Genomic DNA, 27,956 nt, shown 5'->3' with positions numbered 1-27,956 from the left:
TTTATCTTTCCCAGAAAAGAAAGCTCTCATAAAATAAAAAGGTTTGAAATATGTTATGGTTTAATAGCAGATGGGTATTGGAGATTGGTCTCAAGCTGATTAAAATCTATAAACCGTTAATTCCACTTCTTCAGTAAAGAGCATTACATTAAGACTGAAACCTGATTTTGAAATACACAGATTAAAAGTTTAACTTGATGGAATGAAAGTAAGAAATCTGATAAAGGTTTGGTTGAACAACTTCGTGAACCCACAAAAACATTGTTTTAATGGTGTGGAAAAGTTAACAATTCAAATATAAACGAAGGGGGTCCGTATCCTTACAAACATGAACGTCCTACAAAGTAAATATATGCCAGTGCAGACTTAGCAATGTACAGAGAAACAACCGCGTCGTAATGTAGATATCTATCAATTGTAAATGGTAAGATTTATTTTAAATTTCGTGATGCTGTATTTAAACCTTTAGTGAAGAAAACAATAGATTATTAGCTTTAGTTTATAAAATTCATAATTTAACAAAATGATATAGATATCATACCATGGCCATTGATTATGACGTACACACACACACAAGCTAATATTTTCTTTATTTTGTTGGTATAACCACGTATTGAATTACAGCAAAAATAATATATATTGTTCTTTTATTTGTCTTTATGCAATAATAGACAACATGTTAGAAAATATAAGTCCATAATGTTCCATTTTTTATCAAATATTTCTCATCGTCATTTTCATCAAACAATTACACGATTAATAATGTTACAAGGACATCGGCGATACATCGAGAGTGTCGTTGAAATCAAACACTAAAAGGAAAATGTTGACTGTGATTTGACGGTTGTAAGCGATATGAAAACAATGTGCAGTTATTATTTTATATACGATGGATATTATTGAGAAGTTTTTTGTTTTTCTGCGTAGAAAAACATCCAAGCGTTACCACTTTTAAGTTTATTGACCACTTTTCTCCTCACAGTTAGTGTGTCTAAACATTCAGCATTTGACCGCTCCTGCAACAGATGTAAAATATTTGATTTGTATTTGCCTGAATTTCCCGAAATATCATTCAGATATGGACGTCATAACAATTTTAGCTGTGAACCATTGTATGTGTATGACTATCTTATGTAACGTACGTGTAAAAGTGACTAAAGGCGCGAGAACCACTATTGGAGTAAGGAATTGATAGATGGCATCGTTTGAAATTCCATGACGTCAATTCAAAATGACAATAACATTTTTTATGAACCACTATCAAAAAAACTTCATGGTCATAAAATTGGTGTTAAAACGGGCCAGAAGTACAAACACAAAGTGTTAATTTATAAGGTGCTTATCCTGCTCTTCTATACAGCATATGACCAGGAAAGTGATTTGCTTACCTTCACAAGAAGTAATTCACTTTCAAGAGCCCGTAAGATGTCATCAGTTTTATCTACTGCTGTTACCTTGACAAATCCCACCTCTTTAATCATATCAAGAATTGCCCCTGTTGAAAGCACCTGTAACGTACGTTTACAAATTAAAAACTACATCTGATAGCTTATTCACCTCATGATGTTAACAATTTCAGTTTCTTTTCAAACTCTGCAGTTAATTAAATATTTAATTATTTTGATGAAATATACGCGAAAGTAAACGCGAGTCCGTCTCGAATCCAAGATAGTTATGATATTAACCAGTTTAGACTACCTTTTTATCATAATCAGGTATCAGAAAAATAAGACAAAACAAAAAACACACCAACATAATCGTAATCCTCTCTCAAATTCAATAATACTGGTGCAAAATAATAACAAATGAAATATGTACACGGAGAACCAGTTAAATAAGAGCAGGTGTTGCTTAACGTTAAGCGTCTTCTGCTTCATCCATACTGATGATATCATTTGAAAGTTGTGAATACATTTTATCGATAAACCTACCTTCCTCGGGACATTGCTATTGTGATCAAGTTCCTCGTCAAAGACATCTGTTTCTATATCTATGTCTTCGATTTCCTCGTCAATACAGTATTCTGACATCAATAGCCTACCTCCTGGTTTCATGGCGTCCTGGAGCAAAGAAAACATATCTGGTACACCTTTCAGTAGTATACATAACACTTTGATTTCAAGAAAAGAACACTGCTATTAAATGGCTACGTTCTTTTATCGATTATATAAGGTGATGAATTATACAAGTAATTTTATAATACGAAATGATGTTCTACTCAATTAAGTTTTTGCTCTTTATTTAACCAACAAGCCAAACATGTATCTATCCAAACGTTTCCTTCTAAAAATGGTCGAACTGATTCCATATCTGCGTGTGCGACCTTTCGATATTTTTTGTATGAGTATTTACTTCGGGATTTTTTCTGTTGTTTGGAAAGGGTATATGATTTTACCCACGGCCTTCCAGTCGCGTCTCGTACTGAATCAATGTTACATCTTGAGACCTCCCTCAACAAATTTTTATTTTTACTCCATAGAATCAGAACATGAGGATTTACTCCTGATCCGATCCTTTATAGTATCGAAGAGAGCATTCATGCCTCAAAGACATTTTCTTGATCCGGATGACTTTGCTTTGTTTACCAAATTGTTGAATCATAATAGGATAAGATGAAACCTACGTAAGAACTCATTGGAGTAATTCAATTCAAAATTGCTTTAAATAGGTCCATATTAGCAAATGAAACATGAAATGACCAAGACCAAGAGTTGATCTAAAGCACAACTACACATTTCAAACTTACATGTAATCTCCGTAACAAAGACAATTTATCCGTAATATTTCCGATGGCGTCACGGCTGTATATGCCGTCAAACGATTCTGGATTATGTATTCGCCTTTCAATTGACGCGACCTCAAATTTTATCTGGGAGAAAAAAACATGATATTATTTGTCGATAAAAAACTACATATATATCCTATGTTGATTTTGATATCTCACATGTTAATTTATTTACAATTTTGAAGTCTTTAACACATTACTATTACGACATTTTGTATATTTCTGAAATCTACTGATAGAAATTAATCTGCCTTAGGTGTAAATCAATGTCAACTTGCATTACACTACCACTCAACAAAACACCCAGACACAGACACGTAAGCAATTAAGGATGACTTATATCACCAAATAAGTCCCGTTAACTGGTAGTACATATGTAACTTATACATTTACATAAGCTCATGTATCCTTCTGCTTTGCAATCTTCCAATCCTCACGAATTCAAGATCTACACCACTAAATCGCATAGTCAGAAACAGTAGATTTACAATGTTGCGACATAACTCTTCAAAGCAAGAAATCGAATGTATGATTTTAACTCACTCACCTAATCGATGTTGTGCTTGAAATTCCATTTATCATCAAACCATCAAATGTTAACATTACATTGTCGTAATTTGTCGATATTGTTTCACAAGTCTTACACGAAGGTACATATACACGAACCTGTGTCACACCCTCCTCCTTTGCCCGTTCGCGACCGATCTGTACTGAAGTTGAAGACGGGTCGCTAGCGACAACATTTACACCATACGTCTGGTTTGGTAAAAGGGTAAAATGAATATATCTGACTTTAGCCAAACTTCTTACCAAATAATTTTGGCAAAATCTTACTCAAATGCAACACAAAAATCTTAGTTTAAGAAAAAAAATGATATGTATTCTTTCTATTTATTCAGATTTTAGAGATATAAGTATGCATTCAAACTTTGAAGCTTGAAAAGAAATCGACAATGATTAATATAGCGTATAACTGACATATAGCTCAACGTATTGAAATATTCTCAAGTATATTTAAACTTTGCTGATTTGTACCGTTATGCCGAGCTGTCTTGATGTATCGCAGTAGTCCGCATTATGTTACATAATGAACACATATGTGCTAGATATTACTGTTTCTATATTTGTTTCACATTATATTCCGAATGGTTTTGACATGGTACTGGATAATAAGATAAAATAAATATCTGGATTGTAATTATTTGCTGTTAACATACAGAATGTAGTATCAGCTCACCTTTGCGATATGTATACTGAAACCTCCGATTCCACAACTGAAATCCAGCACCTTTTGACTTGCACGAAGTTTGAGCATTTCAGCTGTCATCTGTAAAACATTTATATCTATACCATTTCTAATCCAATAAGATGCTGTTCATGTAATGACGCCGATATATTCGAAATTGGAAAAAACGAAAAGAATAAGCAAATAAGAACTAAACTTAACTATGGATAGCGAGAGGAAGTTCAAGGGAAATGATTGGTGCTTATATTGAAGGATATTACACGGAAATGTAATGTTACACACTAAGATCTAAGAGAGAGATAAATACACCGTGCAACGTAACAATTTAAAAGTACAATTGTACAAGTGTTGCTTATATACTGTAATACTGTCATATATCTTCATATCGTTGTCAAAATGAAAACCATCAAAATAAACAAAAATTGAGAAACAAAATCGAACCTTAGCAATATGAAGTCCTCCAGTTCTTATAAAACCTCTGCCGACCAATTCCTCCCGACGTAGAATGTGAGAAGTTTCTAACTGTCTTTGTTCCTTCAGTTCAGGGAGAGGAGCAAAATTCTTCGCCGTGTCATATCCTCGCCTCACCTTCTGTATCAGCCATACGAGCTGATTCTCATTGTTTTTCATCTGCAAGGCCAATGAATTGTACAGAAATAATAATCATATTTCTTCCTTGAAGAAACATTTATTGCTGAACACTTATATCTATGTAACAATCATTTAGAAAATTCATGTGTTACAACACTTTTATCTTCATCAGACACGTATTGTATAGAGTTACACAGTATAGGAGATTATAATGAAATAGCACAATTACTTCACTGTATCTTATGTACATTAAGGGGAATGTAGTGTGACGAGATGGAAAGTTGAAACAAAATTGTTCTGCTGCTATAATAGTTGAATGTAATTCCACCAAATGCATCATTTCAGTTTTTAAAAACGCGTTTTCGTTGACTGATACGACGAACTTTTTCCAGATTAAGTAGTTCATGGTTGGCTTTGCTATATTCTCCTTTCTATATCAAATTCTATTTGGGTTGGAATTTGTTACGTTATAGAATTTCTGCATATTTCTCAAATTGTTGTTTTGCATATTAAATAGCGACAACAACACAAATGTTGGTAAATAAATGATTATTTCATCCGCAGAATAACATTTTCATTGTGGTAGAAGCAAGTCACACAAACTCGTGATTGTTGTAAATTTTACAGCTCCGAGTTTATGTTACCTCTATTTATCCCAAGCAATTCGTTTGGTGAATCAATTGTATCTATACTGACGTGATGATGTACGAAATATCACTTGTCATCAATATTGACGGTATAACTTTTGTAGTTTTGACAGAAATGTGGTTTCTAATCACTGTGTTGTGAATGTAAATGACCAGACGGCATCTCTTGGTAAATCGGCTATTGACAACTCACCACAAAGGTGATTTTGTGACAATACGTCACAACAGTCATCGTAGTGGACATTGGTCAAGCAATGTAAACGGACGCGTCTTTAATCTGTTGATGCCTAATCTAGGTTACTAGAATTTACCAGTGATAAGTGAAAATTTCGAATTGCTGCTACTGAACAAACATGAGAACATGATGCAAAAATCAGACTCAAAATATTTTAATCCGACCTGTCACAACAAATTTGCAGCAATGTGATGATAAAGAATGTTTGCAATTTTATCGAATTCATGTTTATAACTTTTCACTAATTACTGCTTATCTCTAACCAGCCTTTGACCGACTGTGGATTGATCGTCTACTATACCTGCCGTTCACGACTTGCTTTATATACGATATATTCTCATTGTGAATTATCATTACATAAATGCGGCAATTTCCCTTTCAAATAAGGCGAGGTTTCAACAATTGTGCATCTTTTCTATGTTTTTTTCGGATTTACTCAAATCTTAATTTAATAATATTCTGTTAGCAATTTTGCTTATGGCGTCGTCTTGGCAAGAGTAACGTCAAAGAACGTGCTTGTCGAGCTATTTTGAACACTGGTTCATTTTACTTCGAGATTACAGAACATATCATCTATATTTAACTGTGTACAAATATTTTATAAACAATCACACAAATATTGTGTTGTTATATTCTGTTTTTGATTGACAAATAGGCATTGTACCGCTCACCTTGATATATGTATCGACCGATTTGGAGAAGACCTTTTCAAAACCGTAAAATCCTCGACCATCTTCTGTAGGAATAGTGACACTAGTGAACAAAGACTCGTATACTAGCGGATCTCTGTAGTAAGTAGGATTGATAGTTCTCACCTTGCTGCCTGGAATTCACCAAACATTTATTTCATTACATAGAAAATACAGAAAAATTCGGATACTGCACGGAAATTCTGCTTAGTTAGTATTAGTTTTTAAATTAAAGAGGTTTATTCCTCAGCAAGAGAAATAAGAGTGCGATTCATTATTTATGCATACATATTTTGAGGTGCAAAAGTATTTATATTTCAGGTTTTTGTAATGATATACAAACGATTTATAACATACAGAGGTAAAGGGTAAGAAAATGAATCATTGCACTGTTTTATTTACAAACACACATTTCGTTATAAAACAAGAATAAGCAATGCATGGGAGGCAATTCTTACTCAAATCTGTTAAGTAAATGGCGCGCGTATAAAGGTCTGTGATATTTCAATCGTGTCATGAAAATGCATAATATACATTTAAGTAAAAATGAATTAATAATAATACCACAACAGCATTTATTCGTATGGTCGTTTTACTGTTTATGATAAACAGGAGGATTGTAATGTCTAGAAAAAGAAAAACAACGTACCTGATTGCTGAAGACATGATTCTCTACAAAACATGTATCCGTCCGTACGTAACCACGAAAGTGTGTTTTGTAAGAAATATGTAAGCTGGTCATTATCCAGATACATATATAGCCAGTTAGAAAACACTATGTCCCAGTCATCACTCTTCAATTCCATGTCCATCACGTCAGCAGCGAGGTAATCAATATTTGTCATGTTTTTGTTAATTTCCCGGTTCTTCTCAATGAAATTCTCCATGAAATCTACCGCCAGCACTTTCCTTGCCTTCTGTGCCAGTTGAGTTGTAAATCGTCTACAAGGGTAAGTTACATTATACAGCTGTTATATTGTTGATATTTATGCTGATATTTGTTGATGTGATATCAGTTCAACATTAAGGAAAAATAGATATGAAGTATCTTGTTGTATTAAATATCGTATAATGTTAATTCACACCTGGAAAGAAACTGGTAAAATCATCTTTTCAGACTCGCTATATCTTAATAGTGTTTATATAACTAAAGTAGGATACCAATTCCCGAACATACTCCATAAACCATTGAGTAGAAAAAACTGATTTTATATCCATAGAAATAAAAAAAAATATGAATATTTTCTAAGACGTAGACTGCCGGAGGAATCAATTTATGTAAAATACCAGGTTTAGTGTTGAGTGAATGTGTAGAACTTTCATTATTAATGTATACAAATGACATATTCTATAAGTTTTGAAGATTATTGTGATGGGAGACGTGTTTTATAGACAATTTATGACGTTATCAGAAGAAAAGTAAACTTAAACGAGTAAAACAGATATCAATGGTTTGTTATAACCATAATGCGAATTCATTCTGATGTGTAACTCTTGATGAAGCAGATCATTATTCATCTGTCTCGTGTAAAACTGATATTAGACCTTATTTGGAAATGACCTTTATGTTTATGGAATGCTTTTTTAAGACATTAGTATTCATTTTTAAAGCTATATAGTAGGAACAACCTAAGATATTTACCCTGTGTCAGTTCCACAACATGCATACCATCGTACTTGTTAAAATATGATAACCTAAGATATTAACCCTTGCCCAGCTCCAAGCTCGACAACATCCATACCATTACTTGGAAAGATAGGATAACCTTACATATTTACCCTATACCTGCTCCAAGCTCGACAACATCCATACCATCGTACTTGGGCAGATACGATAATATCTCGGGCAGTTCATCTTTACTAAGTTCCTCTGCGTCGTTATCAAGCATCATTTCTTGCATAGATGCATCCTTTGAGTGTTCAATCCAGTAGTCTTTCATAGACGGTGTAGATCCATCTATAAAATTGTACTCTGACTTAATAGTATTTCCTTAAGACGTGAAAAAAACATTTTACATTAATCACCCTCACATTCTCAAGACCTTCTTTCACCATTGCATTTTACCAAACAGATAGTGGGTTTTAATCTTAAAGTTCGGTCAAAATTTCCTTCTTCCAATTTGACATACCAAACATTGCAACATTGAATATATATTTGTATTCAGTGAAAATAGATATTAGCATTCAATATATATACATTTGCATTGAAAATAAATAGTATTAGAAAAGTAAGTTTAATAACATATATTTTCATATTTAATATTTTGAATCCAATAAGACCCAGATCAAGTGCAAACAACAAGGATTGTGATTGTCTCCCTTTTGTGTTGTCGGTAAAAAACAAAAGATCCAAATGTATTGATTTTATGTAAGAGAATGCCCTATAGGAGATGGACAAGGCAGGTCAAAACTTCCTTACTCTATCGTAAATTCTGATCTATCCTTATGATCAGTAGGTGTTATATAAGTGTATTCAATACAGATGTCTGGATTGATGAGGTCACAATGTTTACAACGCGGCGGGTTTAGTGAACGGGTTGACGAGTATCGGATACGGTATAAAACACGTGTTCCAGCTTTCTGATACTGTCTTATCAATGCATATACGTGGTAAATGTATTTCCTGTATGTTTACCTTATAACAAGGTAACACTCTACGTAAATACGATTTTCCAATCCACTAAACCTGGGAGTAGTGTTATCCACTTTTACAGCACATAATTAATAAATTGCATAACGATAAGGCATTACACATCCCCGTACCACATTTTCACGCCTTTGTTTAAATAAACCATGTCTTGAGTTAATCTGTCTTTTTTAATAAAATAAAACAATTGGTTTTGACAATATGTGTTAATACATGACTGCATTACATTTACGTTTTAGTACATCCTTTACAGCTGTTGATCCGTATACATATCACGTGACACAAAATGCAATGATCTCAAACCACCACCATGATATGCTTAAGGTACCTTTGTGTGAGATATGCAACTCGAAAGAAATTATCAAAGGTTGCAAATGAAAATCGGTGGGTTTTTCAACAATACAGTGATGGAAAACAATATGAAAGGTGACGTAATTTATTAAATATTTATAACAAATAACTATATTCATACCTATTTCCTTTGTCTCCGCGTCAGATGAGTCCTCAGGCAGATTTTCACTCTGAGGTACATCAGTTGTTGTGTTTGTTTCTAATGGATCATTTCTATGAAAACAAACCATATCTCTAATCAATTGCAAATCTAGTAGATCATAGAGCGTCTTGTTTCTTAAGTATTAATTCAGTAAGAAATAAAACTTTTAGCACATTTGATATATCAATATGTCTTTAATCATTTAGTAACGTCATCTTCTATCTTAAAAATTATCCATGTTTACACCAAATATGTTTGTAAATATTAATATGAAAAGCGTTGAATCGGTAATGTATAACAGGTAGTTATATATCTTTTATATATGTATGGGGTCGTATAACCTACCCTGTTTGTATCTGTAGGCATGGGTCTGTTCCGTAAACCAATAACTCTCTGACTACTGTCAAATCTCCCTTTGTATCAACGCCATTTGGAGGTGTGTACCTTGTCCCACTTACAGCGTCGACCACGCCTCCTTCACCTTTAACAATAAAACTAGACATATTAATATGAAATCATATGCACTTAAAGCCCCAATATACGTAACATTCACCAAAAATCACACACAATTATTGAGATATTCTCTAAGATGTAGTTAAAATAAAGTTATTCAAACAATAGTTACCATGACTTTGTGCATAATGTATTGATATATGAGCAGTTGAAACTCGCTATTTGTAAACACACCTCCATTTTAAACACGCCGCCATCGAAATTACGATTGTTGCCGAACCACGTCGGACCTGATCTCGCGAGAGTTGAGGTTTCTACTTATAGAGGAAGCACATGCAGATATGTCTACGGTACGGTTTTGTTTACAAACATTGTTTGAGAAGTCTTGTCGTAGACTTGAGGTATTCCTGTGATAAACATTAAGTTTTGGGGAAATTATTAGAAGGAATGATTAGTTTAGAAACGATACGACGCACAATTATAACGTAAGAATTCAGAACTGGCCTGATGTGTGATTGGAAAAAAGGAAGCGACTGGTGAACGTCTGTACTGTGTCTGCCATGTTTACACACACGGAATATGCGCATGCGCAATGTCATCGCTACGAGCGGTAATGTATGAATTATTGTGGGTCCCACATTGTTTATTTTCCGATTTTTTCAATTTTTATTTAAATTGAAAACAGTCAGTTTTATTTTCTTTAATTAAAGGAAAGTATTTATTTTGTTACATATATTACGGGGAAAATAAGATAAAGTTTGTTTTTTATAGTGATTTTTACGTATATTGGGACTTTAAATACACAAGCAATGTGAAAAAAAGATCTTACGAAGTATCGAATTGAAATGGCAATATTTGTATTGAATAATGTGGAAAGAGATTACACGTATATTACATAAATAATCTATATTAAAGGAAAAGTGTACAATTCCAAACCCCAAAACAATATGAACGCACTTCATGAGCGTAAGTCATTCACTTTGCTTTAAGGGGCACCCCAGCCCCTGTAGACGTGTCATAAAGGACAAACATTTCATCAACTGTCAGAACTTCAAACTTACATGCAGGCTTTTTTTTACTGAATGTTGATTTCTCTTTCTCAAGAGTCGTTTTTTCCGCAATGAAATCTGAACAATTATTAATATTTGTTTATTTACTATTATTTCCGGCCGCTGATATATTCAAACTACTTAAGGAATTTTACTAGGAATAAACGGTTTATTTTATATAGATTCATTGTAAAATATTTCTGTTGGTATATCATTTTTGTTTTGGTGTATTGATTAAGACGTATGTTTCGAAGAATATGTATTTCTAAAATAAACATCCATTAAACATATGTAAATCACGCACTATCCAGTAAAAGGAAGTAATTAATCCACACAAAGTTATAATACTGCTAGGTGAACGTGTCATCTGTGAATTGCTGAAATAGACTAACTTACTTATTACATAAACATATTTAAATGAATAAATCTAATATTTATCATACGGTCAACCTGACTTAAAGAACATAAATACAAACTATATAGGATGATAAGTATTCCTTATGTCATGTTGATGTATTGTGATATCAGGACATTTATTGCACCCATTTGTAATTCAAATGTCGATAGCACTTACAGAATTAACACAATATATAGATAAATGTGAAAAATTCATGCCTTGCATACCAACATCGTAAGATCGGTCTCGTATGTATATAAAACTCAAATATGTATGTGACATAGCAGTGTTTATAACTGTAGCAATGCGCTATCTGACGAGGTCGCGTCCTTGACATTTAAATCAAATGATAACAACACTTAAATACACGCCTGTATGTTTACACTTCTATTGGTGGTAGTGATATATCACTACACTATCGTTCTATATTTCTCATAGTGCGAACTATCATCTCTAAAAGCGGCGAAAGTCAGATATGATAAATAATATTGAAAATTAGAAGTTTGTAAATTCAAACAAAGAAGAACAAGAGAATAACGATATGTCAACATAATCATAATCCGAACTCAAATGCAAGAAAACTATTACCAAAATATGAACAAAAGAAAGATTTACACAGAGACTTCTGAAAATGTTCAAGGAGAACAAGAGCCAGTTTATACCTAAGAATAGGAATATTATTAACATACATAATAATACATATAAACGTATGATATACTAAGATTGATATTATTTGTATTACTTGTGTCTGAGTCGTCCATAGGAACCTGGAAGATTTAAAGGGAACAGTACTGTGCCATATGAAACCATGGTATGTCTTATTACGAGCCAGAATTTTAAAATCGGCAATTAAGTTTGATATCTGATACAGTGTTAATTGAAGACTGAAGTATACCACACCATAAAAAGTCAATATATTTACAGGCAAACCGAAATTAACGTCAGTATTGATTCCTAACAACTGTGGTTACCGCAAATATGGTTCTACTTTTACCAAATTGCTTGTTAATAAAGGTATATATATATATACTAGAGGAATTACTTCTCAATTTATCTAAGATAAACTTTTTTTTTCAATTACTGAAAGCTTATTGTTGCAAAACAACTTAATACATCTTACATGACACACTGTAATATAAATGGACTTACCTTTTTATGTAAGAAATCAAATATATACTAAATGTTAACAAAATTGTTTTCTTGCATCGCCATCACTGTAATAATGTCAGTCAACTGTAGAACATTGACGGTAGTGTATAAAAGGAAAATGTATATCCGGTTGTGTAGGTGTGTCTCCGGAAATAGCACATTGAGTATTATCACAAACATAAGTGTAAGATGAAGTACTTTTATTACATTGCATTGTTTACCTCCTTTCAATAACTATAACGTGTTCATTATGTTGTTGTTAACGTATCGGTGATATTTCATAATTTCTTACTGGTATGCATCAACTTTTTAATGAGCTGGTGAAAATTATGGAATAGAGGCGTTAGATCAATATATTTTATATCAATGATCTGAGGAAATGTGATAATTTTGTATGTCATTGACACCGTCTAAACCTAAAACGTGCTGGTTCTCAACATCCTAGTCTACACGAAGAAATGGTAGCTGGTTATCAACGTGATAATTTCTACAAACTGCATTTCATTTTTTTATTATTTCTGTAAGAGACGGTCTGTTTTTCTCATACAATATCATGTTGATCAAATATAGTTAACATCATTTACGTATACATCATCCCAGATCTTCTCTAAATGAGTTTTTTCTACAGAGTTTGCCAACGGAGAATGACTAATGAGAGTTTGCAAACTGAGCAGAAATGATGGGAGTTTGTGAACGGAGTATGGCTAATGGGAGTTTGTCAACGGAGTATGGCTAATGGGAGTTTGTCAACGGATTATGACTAATGCGAGTTTGCCAACTATGAATGATGGCAGTTTGTCAAAAGATTACGACTGATGGGAGTTTGTAAACGGAATGTGACTAATGGAATAAGAAATGGACCTAAGAATGGTTTTCATGTCAACAAATAACGGAACGTAAAGGTTATATTTCAGAAGAGTAACACATAATAGTTGGTATCGGGTTTATTAACGATCACAGTAAATAGTATGCAACACATGGAGTTTTGACTAATTTACAAACGTTGACATTTTGGCTCACTTCTTTCTTAAGTATATGAAATTCTAGGTACAGCAATTTATCAACAAACATGGCCGACTGGATCGACTGACGGATTTTAAATGATTAATGTTACTCTGGTTTAATATCTAAAAAGTCAAAATGAGAATTATGTTCCACAAACTTTTTTTCTCTTTTTGGAACATATTCTTTTCCCGATCGATCTTAAGTTAGCATTATGTAGGTATAACAGGCGGCCATCTTTAATCTTGGCATTTTTAGTTTCATCTCTACCCAACTTGTCACACAATACAGGAAAACATTGTTCAGATTTTATGTATAATTGTCCAATAGTACTCTTTTATCAGACAATGAAAATAGTGATCATGTTTCTGTCACAATCATATTTACATAAATAAATGGTCTTTGAACAGCAACTATTCTTTAGTTGTTCTTGTTAGTACAATGTGATACAACAAAAGAAACTTCTGTCTCTAAGCATGTTACCTCAAGTTTATATATAATATCTAGCAAGTATTATATTTGATGGAAACATTCATGTAGAGTCGTCTTCACATGTAATGTATTCAGAAGAAGGGTACATAGCCAGAAATCAATATAAACAAAAACTGCGAATGAAATAGGTAATGTAGCGTCTTAAAGGAATATGTATTCTGCATGAGAAATGTGCAATTGGTAGATGTAAATGTTATGCTAACCTTGGTTGGTAACAATCTCTGACCAGGTCATCTGGATTCGCTTCAAATAGCGACATATCCTCAGACAGGTTCTGTAAACAGTTCACATCAATAGTAAATAACAGTAACAAAGATGTGCAAATTGTAAGTCTCAACAAGATTACAGAATTTCTCTTCTTGAACTGCTACGTGCATCAATTACCTGTTGAATTAAAAAACGCTGCTCTGACATTTTACAAGTTTTACCCTTCTTGCTGGACAGATGATACTGGTATTTAAATATTTTCTGGCACATCAAATAACGGATGTGTTAGTAATATAAACTTGAAAAAACAGACTCTAACTGGAACTGAATAACTATAACAGAAACAATTTTCTGTTCACTAGCTGTTTTTTCATAAGCTGCACTTAGTGATATATAATCTTAACAATATACTCTGGACTACAAAGATGGTGATGAAATTATGCCAACAAAAGAGAAGCGATTCCAATGCTACTCGAAATATTTGCCCATATCCCCCTCCACATCTAAGCCTTTAGCTCCTTCATTACATCTTATTTAAATGAAACATAGCATAGCATTTAACTGTTGTTGAAATAGGAATTTATCAATTACATACTAATTTAACATATATATATATGTTTCTTTGTGTTTGAAATGAATTGTATCGTTGACCATTCAACGAAATCCATCTTTGTTATTAGAGAGCTGCAATAAAAAGAGTAAATTGATCGACACTGATGGCATAAGATCTCTCGAGACTCTGCCATCCTCAACCAAAGGTTATAGAAATTGCTTATACATTCCTTCGTTACGAAGCTTGAGATGCACATTGGATGACTTGTGAAAATATAGATTTACCAATAATTTTTTTTTATTTGGTTATATCCAGTATACAATTGAGTATATTAGATTAATAAAGTTAAAATTACATTATGCATTTCCAGGTTTTATTAATGAAGTTATGTAATGTTATTTCATGCCGGTCTAAATCATTTACCTTGTGCTCTCAGTGTGGTTCGATTCTGGACACTCCATAAGTAGAACGTGGTGAGCCATGTTAACACTGGGAAGGGGATCATACTCAACTATAAGACCAAAACAGTAGCATAGATTAAAATAAAAATCAACTCGAAGTATATAAAAACCTAAAAGGAAAATCTGTTTATTTTCAAGTTAAATTCAACAGACATGTCACATGTAATTTCAAAGCATTCAGTACTTGACGACATTTAATAAGTAATATATCATATCATATGTTTTAAAGAAAAACATGATTGTCCATCGTCAATACAGAAACTAATGCCATGTATTTCACTAATATATTGTGCGTGGAGAGAAAATAATCGCGAAAATACAAACGGTTCATGTAAAAGATGGAAAGTTGGCAGAAATTATCAAATTATCATTTATGTATGTCAATGATATAGTGGCTTGCAAATTATGCGGACAACAAGGTAGCAATGTAACAGCCCACTTTCTGACACAATGTAATCAGTTAAACGAAACAACAGATTTATTATTTGACAATGTTGTTAATATCCTTGGAACTACAAACTATGTTGTTTTCGTAGAACTGGACGGAACAAGTATGGCAAAAGTAATACTGCGCAGTCGTGAACTTATTAATGTTGAAGATGATATCTGGGAACAGTTCATGAATATGAATAGTATCAGCATAGCAGCTATGGTTAAATTCCTACTTGAACACATATAATGTATTTTAAAAAAAGGACAATGATAAAAGGCTGAATAGCAATATATTTTGTATATGGTGTCCATTTTCTCAGTACTTGTTTGATCTTTATATGTTTGTAATCTTCATATATATAAAGGAAATAAAGATATCTATCTGTCTATTCCTTGCAACAGAAACTTTTGGGAATTTTTAACCATTAATCGATTCTTACCGTTATAGGACTCATTAAGGGGGATTAGGTAATCTGTACATCGATACTGATCGTCCTGAAATATAAAAATTGTTCTAAATATGCATTAATCTTCATAGTGATGATAAGTGAATAACACCTTCTAATACAAACTTAGAATTATGTATACAACAATTTCGTCTTTTTTTGGCTAGTAGGTGATGGTAAGGGCCTGAATTTATTGGAAACATAAGAGGTCATAGGAGCATAGATGTACAATATTCGAAACGATTTTCATGAACCAGATGTGATAATGCATTTATCTAAAATATCAATAATATTCATAGATTGTTTTTGAAACTACAATATTTATGTGGATAAGTTAAGAATATTACTTTAAATGTTATTTCAATATTGTGGCGAACCGAACTTTACATCAAGTGTGCGATTGGCAGTGTTCTACAGAACCCCCACTGTTATACCAAGTGTGAAATTGGCGGTGATCCACCGCACCTTTACATTAAGTGTGAGATGATGTACCTCCAAACCTCCTCTCTAATATCAAGTGTGAGATTGATGGTGTTTTACCGCACCTTTGTATCAAGTGTCACATTGATTGTGTTTCTCCTCACCCCTACCTTTATATTAAGTGTCAGATTGAGGATGTCCCTCCAAACCCTCATCTTTATATCAACTAGGAGATTGATTTTATTTCTCCGAACCTCCACCATTACATTAAGTGTCACATTGATGGTGTCCCTCCGAACCCCACTATTACATCAAGTGTCACATTGATCCTCATGTTATGTCAATTTTCAGTTCTTTTAATTATTTTGTTTTCTGTATAGGGAGTACACAAAAATGTGCAAGATAAATTATTTCAACATGATTAAGACATGTTGGACGACCGCCTACTACATATATATACTTACTCCGATAAACTCTGCTCCAGTATCTATATGATCTTGTATTTTCTTTACTATACACCTAAGGTATGCTGTTTTAACATTTCCCTGTCATTCGCCAAAATGTTGATCGTTTGTGTGTTCGTATAAGGTCGAGGTAAATCCTTACACACCCGATAAACTGCATTAGTTACGTCAAATTACTGCAAGCTTTTAAAACATCCTATATCGTATACCTTGGGTCATTTGTTTACAATCTTTCTATAAATAGACACACGCAGATATCAATTGTATCTATATTTCTCTTACCAGGTCGATATGATATCCATTTTATCATGGTACGTAGTACATATAAATGACTTTGTTCATACACAAGACTGAAAAACAGTAAAATCAATTAATAAGATATAATTAAAAGGAAATGAAGTTTATATACACATAAGTATGTTACCTTGTTTAAGATCACATTGTTGTTTACGTCCGTCTGATATTCAACATCCGAGGAAAGCCACTGGAAGGGTGAAGCGAAAGTTACCAAATTCGCAACGAACATTGTTTTCATCATAATGTTTGATAAAGTTGACATGTCTAAGGCCTTTCTGTTCGTATTCTACATGTAACTTAAATGATGAATACCTGTGTGTTATATATAAATGTTTGGTCAGTAGTGTAACTTACAACACGGTCGTTACTTATCGCGGTTGTATGTCAATCTATAAATAAATTTTCCGTAATTAAAGGGATTTCCTGAATGAACATCAAGCAGTCGGAATCAGTACAACCTGTGTGCTAGCACTACAGTGTGTCTTGTTTAAGTGATGACGAGTCATTTAAAATATAGAACGCGCTGCTATATTTAGCCCTACTGAACAATGCGGGCTGTTTCGGGTAGTACTGAACAGTTCGGACTGTTTCGGGTACTACTGAACAGTAGTTGGTTGTTTAAAGCTGTTAATAGTGTAATTCATAAGTGCTGTGCATTTGAATTTCAAAGTCAAATGACTTAAAAATAAAACGTCTGAACAACTTATAGAGGCAAATCACCTTGTTTGCTCTGTAATGGAACAATAGTTTAATTCACAGCATATATGGTGGATGCGTTTCTACCACTATTAGTAACACTTTAACTCTGTCTCTAAAATGACAAATGTGAATATTAATAATAATATAATAAATGTGAATACTGACATTAAATTATAGTTTTAAAGACTAAATTCGTCGTTGTGATAATATGCGGTTTCCTTTTTTCAGGACAGAACTTATAGACGGAGATATTTCTTTCGATTCCTCTTTTAGGTAAGACCTAATATGTTTTTTGAATTTTTTAAGAAGAAGAAATCTAATGGTCATGTCCGTCGGAAATACATCCTCGAGTCTTTAAATCAATGACACTTCTGACTCTCCGACTTGTCGATGTTTGCTATACCTGTTATAAAGTTACCAACATGGACAGTTTTATACTAAGAGGTATGATAACGTGAAGATTGACATTTCCTTTTAAGAACATTTTATTTCTCCGCAAAATAATCCTCCCTCCCCAACCTAGTATGTTTATATACTGTGTGGTATTCGCTACTCTTAAGACTTGCCATATATATATATATATACATGGATGCATTGCATTTCATTTCTCATATATATATATATATATATGAGAAATGAAATGGGTTGTGTTTGAAGCCCATTGAAAGAACGTGGCATAACTTTATCTGACTTTCATTTACATGATGAGCGTTGTTGCTGAAACAAAAAGTGATAACCCTTCCAAAACACTTGATCTTCTTCTTATCCTTCCCTTAAATCTTACCCTTGTTCATTCCTAGAAAACAACTATATAAATCCTGTTGTTTGGTATTCCCAAATTTCCTGTCGATTGCAAAGTATAACATAAAGACTGTACCTTTTAACTTTGATCTTTTGACTTTGACCTTAATGCTGAACCTTTAGTAATATAATGTGAGTTATTACTTAACTCCATTAATTTTGATTTATTATATCATAACAAATTATATCAGTTACGAAAGAGAAATTCTTATCTAGACTTGATCTCTGAAACTTTACCATCGACTTTTAACATCATTTTTGTCAACTTCAATAGAATTTGACCTTTATTCTACCCACAATGACCTTCACAGCTAATAAAATGACCAATCAATTTATTTTGATTTATTTAACATAAAATCAGGTGACAAACCATTCAATTGTAGCAAAATTTGCTATATGACAAAACAGTTTTGAAAAGAAAATTTAAGTGCGTGAAAAGAAACTACATAACGAATTTATTGCACCAAGGACCCATTTAAATATATATATATATATATATTTATTTATATTTTATATTTACTCCATGTTTTTAGTAAGAAATGATAACTGAAGCCAACAAGTAAACATAACAATAATTTTTAATCAAGAATTTGCAACATTAAGCAGCAGTAAAATATGAGTTAATAATAATGAGTTCAGAGAGTGCCTGCGTGCACTAGCGATCACCATATTTCCTTCAGTTTTTACTTATTGACTGTCAGATTATGAATTATTGTAACAGAGCAGTTGCTGAATACTTGAGGTACACTGTTTTGTGTGGTGGACATAATGTTAGAAACATTTTGAACATTAGACTGAGCAGGTGTGAACTCATTCAGTATATCATTCAGATCAACTCCAACTAATTCACTACAAAGGTTGTTAGAAATGGGCAATAATTCCTTAAGTGGGGCTGAACACCTAACAGAGGTGACCGTGTACCAGTGCTAGGGCCAGGCAAGGACATATCTTTAGAACCAGGTACAATATTCTCAGATAAAGTTTGTCCCATCTGAATTTTTTCCTCATCACTGACACGTTGGTACGTAGTAAGGGACTGGACACTTTTGTGTCCTGTTACAGACATTATTTGCGCAGCTCGATACCTATTTTTTGAGAGAACAGTGGCTCCAGTAGCTCTGATAGAGTGATTAGTGTACACCTGTGATAAGTCACATGACTTGCTAAGATCTGTCATAAAGGATTTTATTTTTCTCCCCCACTGCAGCATTACAATACCAAATTTCATCTGTGTCCAAAAAACTGTCTTTTGGTCTTTGCCAGAGCCTGAAAAGAGAAAAATAAGTACAACATCAATACATGAAAAAAAAAATGTTGCGAGAGGCATGTTTTCTTCAAATTAGACAAAAATGACTGCATGATTAATTTATGAAATAATAAATATGTTTATCTGAATGGATTGAATGCGAAAAAGTTAAGACTGAATCTCTCAATTTTTACATTTCTACATCAAGATTTATTTTTTCCATGTGTGTGAAATTTTTGAACTTTAATAGTAAAATAACAGATTATCATAATAATTAAACTTGCCTGTCATTTTCTGGGTTTAATCTGCTGAATACTTCAGGAATGAGGTCACTGGACAGTACAAAAGACCCTGGTATTTCTGGCATAACGCCTGCTGTCGATTGCTTGTCATTTTCCCTGTGATTTTTTGTAAGCTCATCGACTGCTTTCTTTACGTATCTCAATTATTTGCATCCGTTGTCACTTTAAATGTTGTTTTCGTCATGTTTTGCATGTTTTCATTCCCCCTTCGGCAGAAATACAATCTGATATCAAACTGTACTTTATTGAAAAGTCCAGTAGGTGTTAAAGTGGAGAGACGCATAGTGGTGTAGATTTTCTCTCTGTCGGCTTCAATTATCACAGGATAGTGAGAAACGTCACCTTTTCCAAGGCGTTTCAGTTCCGCCAATGAAGCTTTAAAATTTATATTGGAGTCAAAGAATTGAGGATCCTTTAATGTCATATTTTTTGTTGAAAGGTGGATTTCTAATATACCTATTCAGGCCGTATATATGCTTTCCAAGGATGTGGCCTTGTAATGTCCCATCACATTTCCTGGCATCCATGTAAAAATGGCCAAGACATTCGTCCAGTCGGACTACATCGTAATCTTCAAAATCTGGGTTTTGCTGCTTTTCCACCAAATAATCTTTGAACACTTTAGCGGCCAACTTATTAGCTTTTAACGTCTTATCAGCGTTAAATGCCAGGCGTTTTTTTTCCTTGTCTGCAGTTGTCGTCTGCCCGAACCGCCCAGCCATTTTTGATCCGAGTCAAATAGGTGCTTCATGTAGGGGAAACAACTCGTACTAGATAATAGCAACTTCTAGGATTCACTCTAGCCAATATTCCGACACGGAACAGAATATGAATATCGCCAATCTGTGATTTGAAATTACGAAGTGACGCCTTTCAGAGATAATGGATGGCGGCCATTGCCCCCTATATATTCAGCTGCCCCCTATGATTTATAGAGGGCAAGCAAATCGTCCAATCAGATCAATGCATTCTAGTCCGAGGTGCAATAATACGTCATACCTTTACCCAAATATTTCTTGAAGGATTAGAAACATATAACTCAAAAAATCTTCAAGTTCAAAAGTATCGTATTATCTTTCGCCTGTGCATCTGGAATATTTTACTTTTTCAGTTTTGCCACGGGCTATAAGTGTTGGCAGTCACTGGTGATTCTTTGAGCCACGAACCAGGTCAATATGTATTCAGGGAGGTATCTTCAAATGGAGTATTATAATTAATTGATCAACGTGAACATTTATTTATCTTTAAAGTCTTGACATAGTCTTTATATAATTGATCTATACATCATCATATTTGAATGATGTTTCAATTCGAATAAGCCCATTTTCTAAAATTGTCTCTTCAGTGTACAAACACTGATGTTAACCTGAGCAGAATGAGCTATAAGTTTCATGATTTCCTTGTTGTTATATACGATATTTTTTCTCCATTTTGCAATAAATGAATAACAGTAAGACACGTGAAAGAATCATGGATAAAAGGAAATGTAACTTGAAAAAGTAATAACGAGGTAATTCAAGTCGTAATAACTAAATAAATCAAGTTGTAATGACGAGATAATTCATGTCGTGATAACGAGATAACTTCAGTCGTCCTAACAAAATTACTGAATTCGCAATAATGTTTTAACGAAATATTGTAAAGCGTAATAACGTGATAAATTTAATTTTTCTTGTGGTACTATAGGGCTTTCGTACATCAGTATATATTTCATCCCCTGTTAAACGAGTTTGTGGGGATTTTAACTTTGCCTCTGTCCATCCGTCCGTGCATGGGTATTTTTCCAGACTAGAACACTAAAACCTTTCAGGATTGCACGGTACAGTTATCAAGCCAGTGCTCAAATAGTGACTTTTGCAATGGAGAAGTTTTCTATTTTTCTTTCTTAAATGAAACAAATAGGACAAATCACAAATTTCAGTTGCAAGAAGCATAAGACCAAAACCGTAGGAGATAGCAACCTGAAACTGTGTTCACATATCAAACTAGTATTCTGGTAATGCTTCTTGCTATAGTGTCATTCTCATTCTTTATAACTTCTTTTGGTTACCATGGAAATAAGCAAATCTACCAATTTTACTAATTCCGGAGTAAGGTGTCAAAACTAAAGATTATCATCCTATCACTTTAGTGGTACCTTTTGCGGTGGAGGGGTTATCATTTTTCCTGTTATCATAGAAACATATAAGAAACAGAAGTTTCTAGAGCATGATAACAAATTTGTGCGAGAAATAATTGAAAATGTGTAAACTTCGTACAAGCTAGCAAGCTCTAGGTACATTTTGCTACTGTATATGAACTTTCATTTCGGATATTCTTTCTTTTATGATGTCAGTCAAAATACTTTTAATTATCGGTAAAGTATCAATTTCAGAGATAACTCTCATATCTATATATATTTCCAGTAATTAAACACATAACAAATGTTATTGATTAATCATTTTATTGGCAAATTATGCCAAAACATACTCAAAATTATAAGAGTAAAATATTGTCCACATCGAAATATCAGAAATATTGGTGTAGTGGAGCTTATACTTGTTACTTTGATTATTAACGTATATATATATGTGTGTGTATAAATGGTTTTCTTTCTTTCAGATATGTGGCCGCGGGGAATGATAACAATATTTATGTTACCTTGTGCAAGCATAACTTGACATTTCACCAAAAAAACTCATTCCTAGCTTCTTCGTCTAAACTGTCCACTGAGGTTTTTCTTCTTTTTTAATATATTCCCGATTATATTTTCTTACAAACTCCCTGTATACGGGGTAAGTATGATGATTATGGTGTACCTTGGCAGACTGAAGGGTATTCTGACAATGGAGGTAAGTTCCAAAAGAATGTATATATGTAAAATTATGGTAAAGCACAACCCTCCAAACCCTTTGAGCGCACATCGCCTTCACAAAAGTATGATGCTACTGTGCATAGAATAGCACATTTAAAATGGTCGAAAAATAGTACGGATTGAAAACGAATCGGTGAATATAAATTTCATTTTTAACGTGACAGTTATCGAAACACCACTGGACCCAGCTTTAATAGGGTCTCTTTAGAGTATAGTTTCATACATCAGAGATTTGCTTGTAAAATGTCCCGGACAACAGAAATTACCTGTATATTTGTTTGTACATGTCATGACCGTTCTGGAGACGTCTCCGGCGTCACTAAAACAACATTTCAGATTTACTTGCGTATATATATTCTTTCTCTCTAAAATGATTGAAAAAAAAATTGAAAAAAGCAGGAATGTAAATAAAATTACAAACAAAATGTGTTTCCATTTATAAACACATTCCCTCACAGGTCTACTTCAGTTTCTATAAGATACCTTGGTGATTGTAACTAGAAACATTTCAATTCGAAAGCCGTATATATCCTTAAGTAAGTAGTTGTTATGTAGTTCATGACATCCCTGTTAAAATTCGTGTATGAAACATTTTGTTGTGAACGAGTATGAGCGTGCCTTTCATACCTATAGCTTAATGCCTAGAAGTTAGTTCTTCGCAGCTCCTTGGTTTACGTTTTCGATACAAAATAGGAATTACTTTCAGAAGAAAACTGCACGTACAAAACTTGATGGCTATATTACCTGTGAACGCCTTTGAATAATAAATACATGTAGCTGATTAGCAAAAACAATGCCGTTTTACCGCCTATGTTGCGAAATCGTAACTTTCGCTTGGTAATGTGTATTAATGCAAACAGAACTATGATCCTAAAATCTTGACATGTTAGTGAAACAAATTCTATGGCAACTTAGTGCTCCAAAGTGCTGCTGGCGTCTCGCCTTACTTTCTGTAGGAGCCATGTGATCTGATTGGAATTATTCATCACCTAAAACAAAGGAAAGTACTCAATGAAAAATTATGTAGAAAATGGACGTGTCGATGGCTTTTGTGAATTGATGTTTCGTATGGATAAACATGACATCGAAATCATTTCTAATGTAGATCAAACAGTGTAAAGGCTCGTACCTGGCTGTTTGAATGATGTTTTCTTTAAGTGAAAATATTTCTGTTTATGAATCATACATCTAATTGAGTAATCTGTAAAAGAGGTTTATGATTACATACCTCGTGCGCTCCATTGAATTTATGATGTCATTAACTAAACAAAATAACACATCCTTAAATAACTCTGCCAGTCACCCTCTGGTACAGCATTAATGTGCTTTATTGACGAGTATGTCGTCATATATAAACATAAAACTTAATTGTTTCCACCTTTAAGAATGCATTACCTTACGATATATTTCCACAGGCCTTGAAGCAATAACGTTGAAACCATAGACTGCCTGTTTGTCCTCCGTAGGTACAGTGACTGAGTTAAATAGCGCTTCATAATCATTCGGTTCACGGTAGTAAGTAGTGGCTTTCCTGAGGGAGATGTTACCTAAACATATCATTTCAGTAGAATTCCTTTAAATGATGTTCTTCGTTGATCAAGTTTTTTGTTGACTACTAATGAAATATGTACGATTGGACAGGATGGTTGACCCTTTGTTTGACATTAAATGGTAAAAAACACTTCTAATACTCAGGGTTATTATTACTATTCTATGTCTTATTCTCAGATGTATTGTTAATATTTTATGCCTAAAGGAAGAAAAGATACGAGGGGATATTCTCTCTTCAAGTTTATAATTCACTTGCAGATCAGACTTTTAAAAAATGTACCTCCCTTTATTTTTTTTATTTTGGTTTTCTCTGTTAGTCTTGTGACTTGTCAAGTCTTTTATACCAACTTTACTTAAGATAGAAATAAGATCAGATGAAATATAAAACAGCATGCGATTTAAAGTTGTGACTGGTCTTAGCCTCTGAGCTGACAAAACTATCATATAATCAAATGATTATCAATGTACCTTAAGTGGTTTGAGTTATGGCCCAGGCAAACAGTTACCAAAACGCACTTGAGACCTTGAGGTGAAGGTCACATGAAAACTAATTTCGGTGCAAACAAGTATGCATGTGTAATCATGATGTGTAACCTTTAATGATTCAAAAGATATGGCCATGACAAAAAATACTTGAAATTACTTTATTTGCTATTTGGCCTTCAGGTGACGAACGTACTAACCTAATTACACTGACCTATGGACAGTTCAGATTATTCTAACTTGCAAAGAACGTACTGGAAATTTTGAACTCATTTGACTTTTGGCTCTCTACATTTGTTGAAAGCTGTGATACATTCAAATAAGCCTTCTTGTGATATAGATTGACTTTTAAATAAAAATACATGTAAAACAAATTTAAGTTTATTGATATACGCATGGTTTTAGATATGCTCTGGGATAGCTTAAAAGTGAATTTCGTTTAGGCGGATAAATCAACATACCTGATCCATGTACACAGGACTCTCTTAGGAACACGTGCCCATTGAGTGAAAGCCAATACAACAACTTTGCCAGTAGACATCGAGTGGATTCATTGTCAAGGTACATAAAAAACCAGTTGGTGAAAATTAAGTCAGCACTATTTGGGGACATCTTAAGGTTCATGACGTCATCGACAACATAATCTATGTTGTCAAGGCAGCTGTTGGACTTCTGGTTTTTCTTTATGAATTTATCAACAAAGTCAACCGCAGTTACGTGTCTCGCTTTCTGTGCCAGGTGTGTTGTGAAACGACTATAGAGTGTAAGAGGATGCGTTTTTACAACATAAAATTAAACTTGTACTTGAATTTGTTAACTTGTAATTAGGAGAACAGTTTTAAATGTCGTATACCACAATTACCGAAATAGTGATAGGATTGAGATTTTTTGTGATTGCAAAAGGTATCTGTAATATTTTTTGAAAGTCTTACCCTATTCCTGCACCGAGTTCTAAAACTTCCAGCCCTTCTATTTCAGGTAAATATGAAATTATTTCCGAAACATCTCCGTCAGAAAGTTCATTAGATAGAGTGTTAAGCATCATTCCCTGGGGTGATGCATCTTGAAACTGCCATTCGCTCTGTAGTAATGCTCGATCGTCTACAAACAAATTATCAACTCTTAGATATAACATTATTCGTTGGTTTTCTTTGTCTTTCATTCATTACTCATTGCATGTTGACACAGCTACAAAAGTTTTTAAAGCTTTTTCCACTTTTTCTATATTTTTAAACCGTAGGCAGTATTGAATGTAACACTGGGCAAGCTGTATTATACACTCAATCTGATAATTGTTTGCGTGATGTAAGACAAATTAAGCGATGGATAACTCAAACAGAATACAATCTAGCGAAATTGTTAATTATATATGCCATACCACAATACACATAGATTCAATATTGTAATGTGAACTGCCACAACTTAACAACACTTGGGATACATATCTATATGCTGTAAGATATACACTGCATAAATGATGATGAATGCCATAAATTGCTTGTGTAATACGTCGATTGTATAACTTTACAACGAAAAAAGTATCTCGCAACAGCTTTACTCAATATATATTCAACGTTAATCTTAATGAGAGACTGATACAAACTTGCTAACACATTTTGTTTTAATTCATAAAGTAGCACAGTTAAGGTTAAAAAAAGTATGTGTATGATGTAATTACTGATGTAAATATACATACCTGATGCGGATTGTAAAGTGTCCATAGTATCAACACACCATACAGGTCCAAAATTGACGGGGAGTCAAATTGATAGCTCTAATCTAATGCAAAAAGTCTGAAATGTTCTGTTCTGATAAAAACAACTTGTGGGGCGTACAAGTACGTAGGTGATATATGTTTGTCAGGCGTTGTTACCTTGGGTTATTCATACAAACAGTCGAGACAGAATACCTCGTAATCCCTTTATGACTTTAGTAAGAACAAGTGTGGTGGAAAATTAACATATTATAACTATATTTATACATATTACCTCGAGCATTCTAAAATTAGTAGGCGCATCTTATTCTTTTTTATATCCACTACAACTTGAAACATAACCTTCGTGTCGAGACGTGCCTGATTACTATACCATATAAACTGTACATATTACTCCAAAACATCGCTCTCTTAAAATTATCCGGTATTCCATGTCACTAGTTTTTGGACTCCTCTATAGAATACAATGTACTCTGCTTTCTGCATTAAATACCTAAAACGTTATACACCATACTCCATACCTGGTGATTGGGGAATATGATGTTTTTTATCTCATAATCATAGTTAGAATTACAGGTATAACTGCTCGCTGATTTTCTACAGTTAATAACGCTATGAAGTGGTGCAAATGCGGGCAATGCAGCAGCCTTATTTTTGGTGTTTTTTTTATTTTAAAAACTCACTTATTCAGGAATATTTCGAGCATAAACAGAGCTAAATATACATGTATCTATTTTTACTCTTTTTATTACAAGTTCGAGGACATATGAATTCATGGAATATGAGTGTTATCCCCAAAACATTAATTTAATTCGAATGAATGATATCCCGTGCGCAGCATGTTTTACCTCCATTATAACAAAGCTTAGCATCGCATTAATGTCCATTAACAGGTCTATGTTGCCTTCTTCTATACATCTTTCAATAATCCGTTGACAAACCCACAGGAACTGACTGATCTGGCTGTCTTGCTTTTGTTTTTATACAGGTCTGGTAAATTCTCAAAGAGTTTATTAAAAGCAGGTAATAAGGAACTCTAATTTCACTGCTAGATACGTTGATGTCTTGAGCCTTAATACTTAAACAAAGGATCATACCAATTGTGATGATTCCGATTTCCGTGTTATGAACTTTACATTCTGGGTTGTAAT

At 33.4% G+C, this 27,956-nt stretch overlaps 2 protein-coding genes across 2 annotated transcripts; both read right to left on the bottom strand.

Annotated features, from left to right (window-relative positions):
- Positions 1–630: 630 nt before the first annotated feature.
- LOC132561112 (uncharacterized) lies at positions 631–16,609 on the bottom strand. The gene is made up of 16 exons (XM_060225843.1): positions 16,565–16,609; positions 15,969–16,023; positions 15,059–15,146; positions 14,079–14,149; positions 9,679–9,814; positions 9,313–9,404; positions 7,973–8,150; positions 6,843–7,135; positions 6,176–6,327; positions 4,473–4,661; positions 4,023–4,112; positions 3,452–3,541; positions 2,747–2,869; positions 1,932–2,060; positions 1,389–1,508; positions 631–1,016 (listed from the first exon to the last, which is right to left on the bottom strand). The coding sequence occupies exons 1-16, from the start codon at positions 16,607–16,609 to the stop codon at positions 897–899; spliced, it is 1,971 nt and encodes a 656-aa protein (XP_060081826.1). The 3' UTR covers positions 631–896.
- A 7,359-nt stretch (positions 16,610–23,968) lies between these two features.
- Positions 23,969–26,812, bottom strand: LOC132561111 (uncharacterized). Its single transcript, XM_060225842.1, has 5 exons — positions 26,788–26,812; positions 26,024–26,192; positions 25,553–25,845; positions 24,453–24,604; positions 23,969–24,046 (listed from the first exon to the last, which is right to left on the bottom strand). The coding sequence occupies exons 1-5, from the start codon at positions 26,810–26,812 to the stop codon at positions 23,969–23,971; spliced, it is 717 nt and encodes a 238-aa protein (XP_060081825.1).
- Positions 26,813–27,956: the final 1,144 nt, after the last annotated feature.

The sequence above is a fragment of the Ylistrum balloti genome, unplaced genomic scaffold (assembly GCF_031769215.1).
Source record: "Ylistrum balloti isolate Yb309-2 unplaced genomic scaffold, AGI_CSIRO_Ybal_v1 Utg371148, whole genome shotgun sequence".
NCBI classification, from domain to species: domain Eukaryota; kingdom Metazoa; phylum Mollusca; class Bivalvia; order Pectinida; family Pectinidae; genus Ylistrum; species Ylistrum balloti.
Note: the sequence above shows the minus strand (reverse complement) of the source record. Positions and strands in the feature narration are given on the sequence as shown.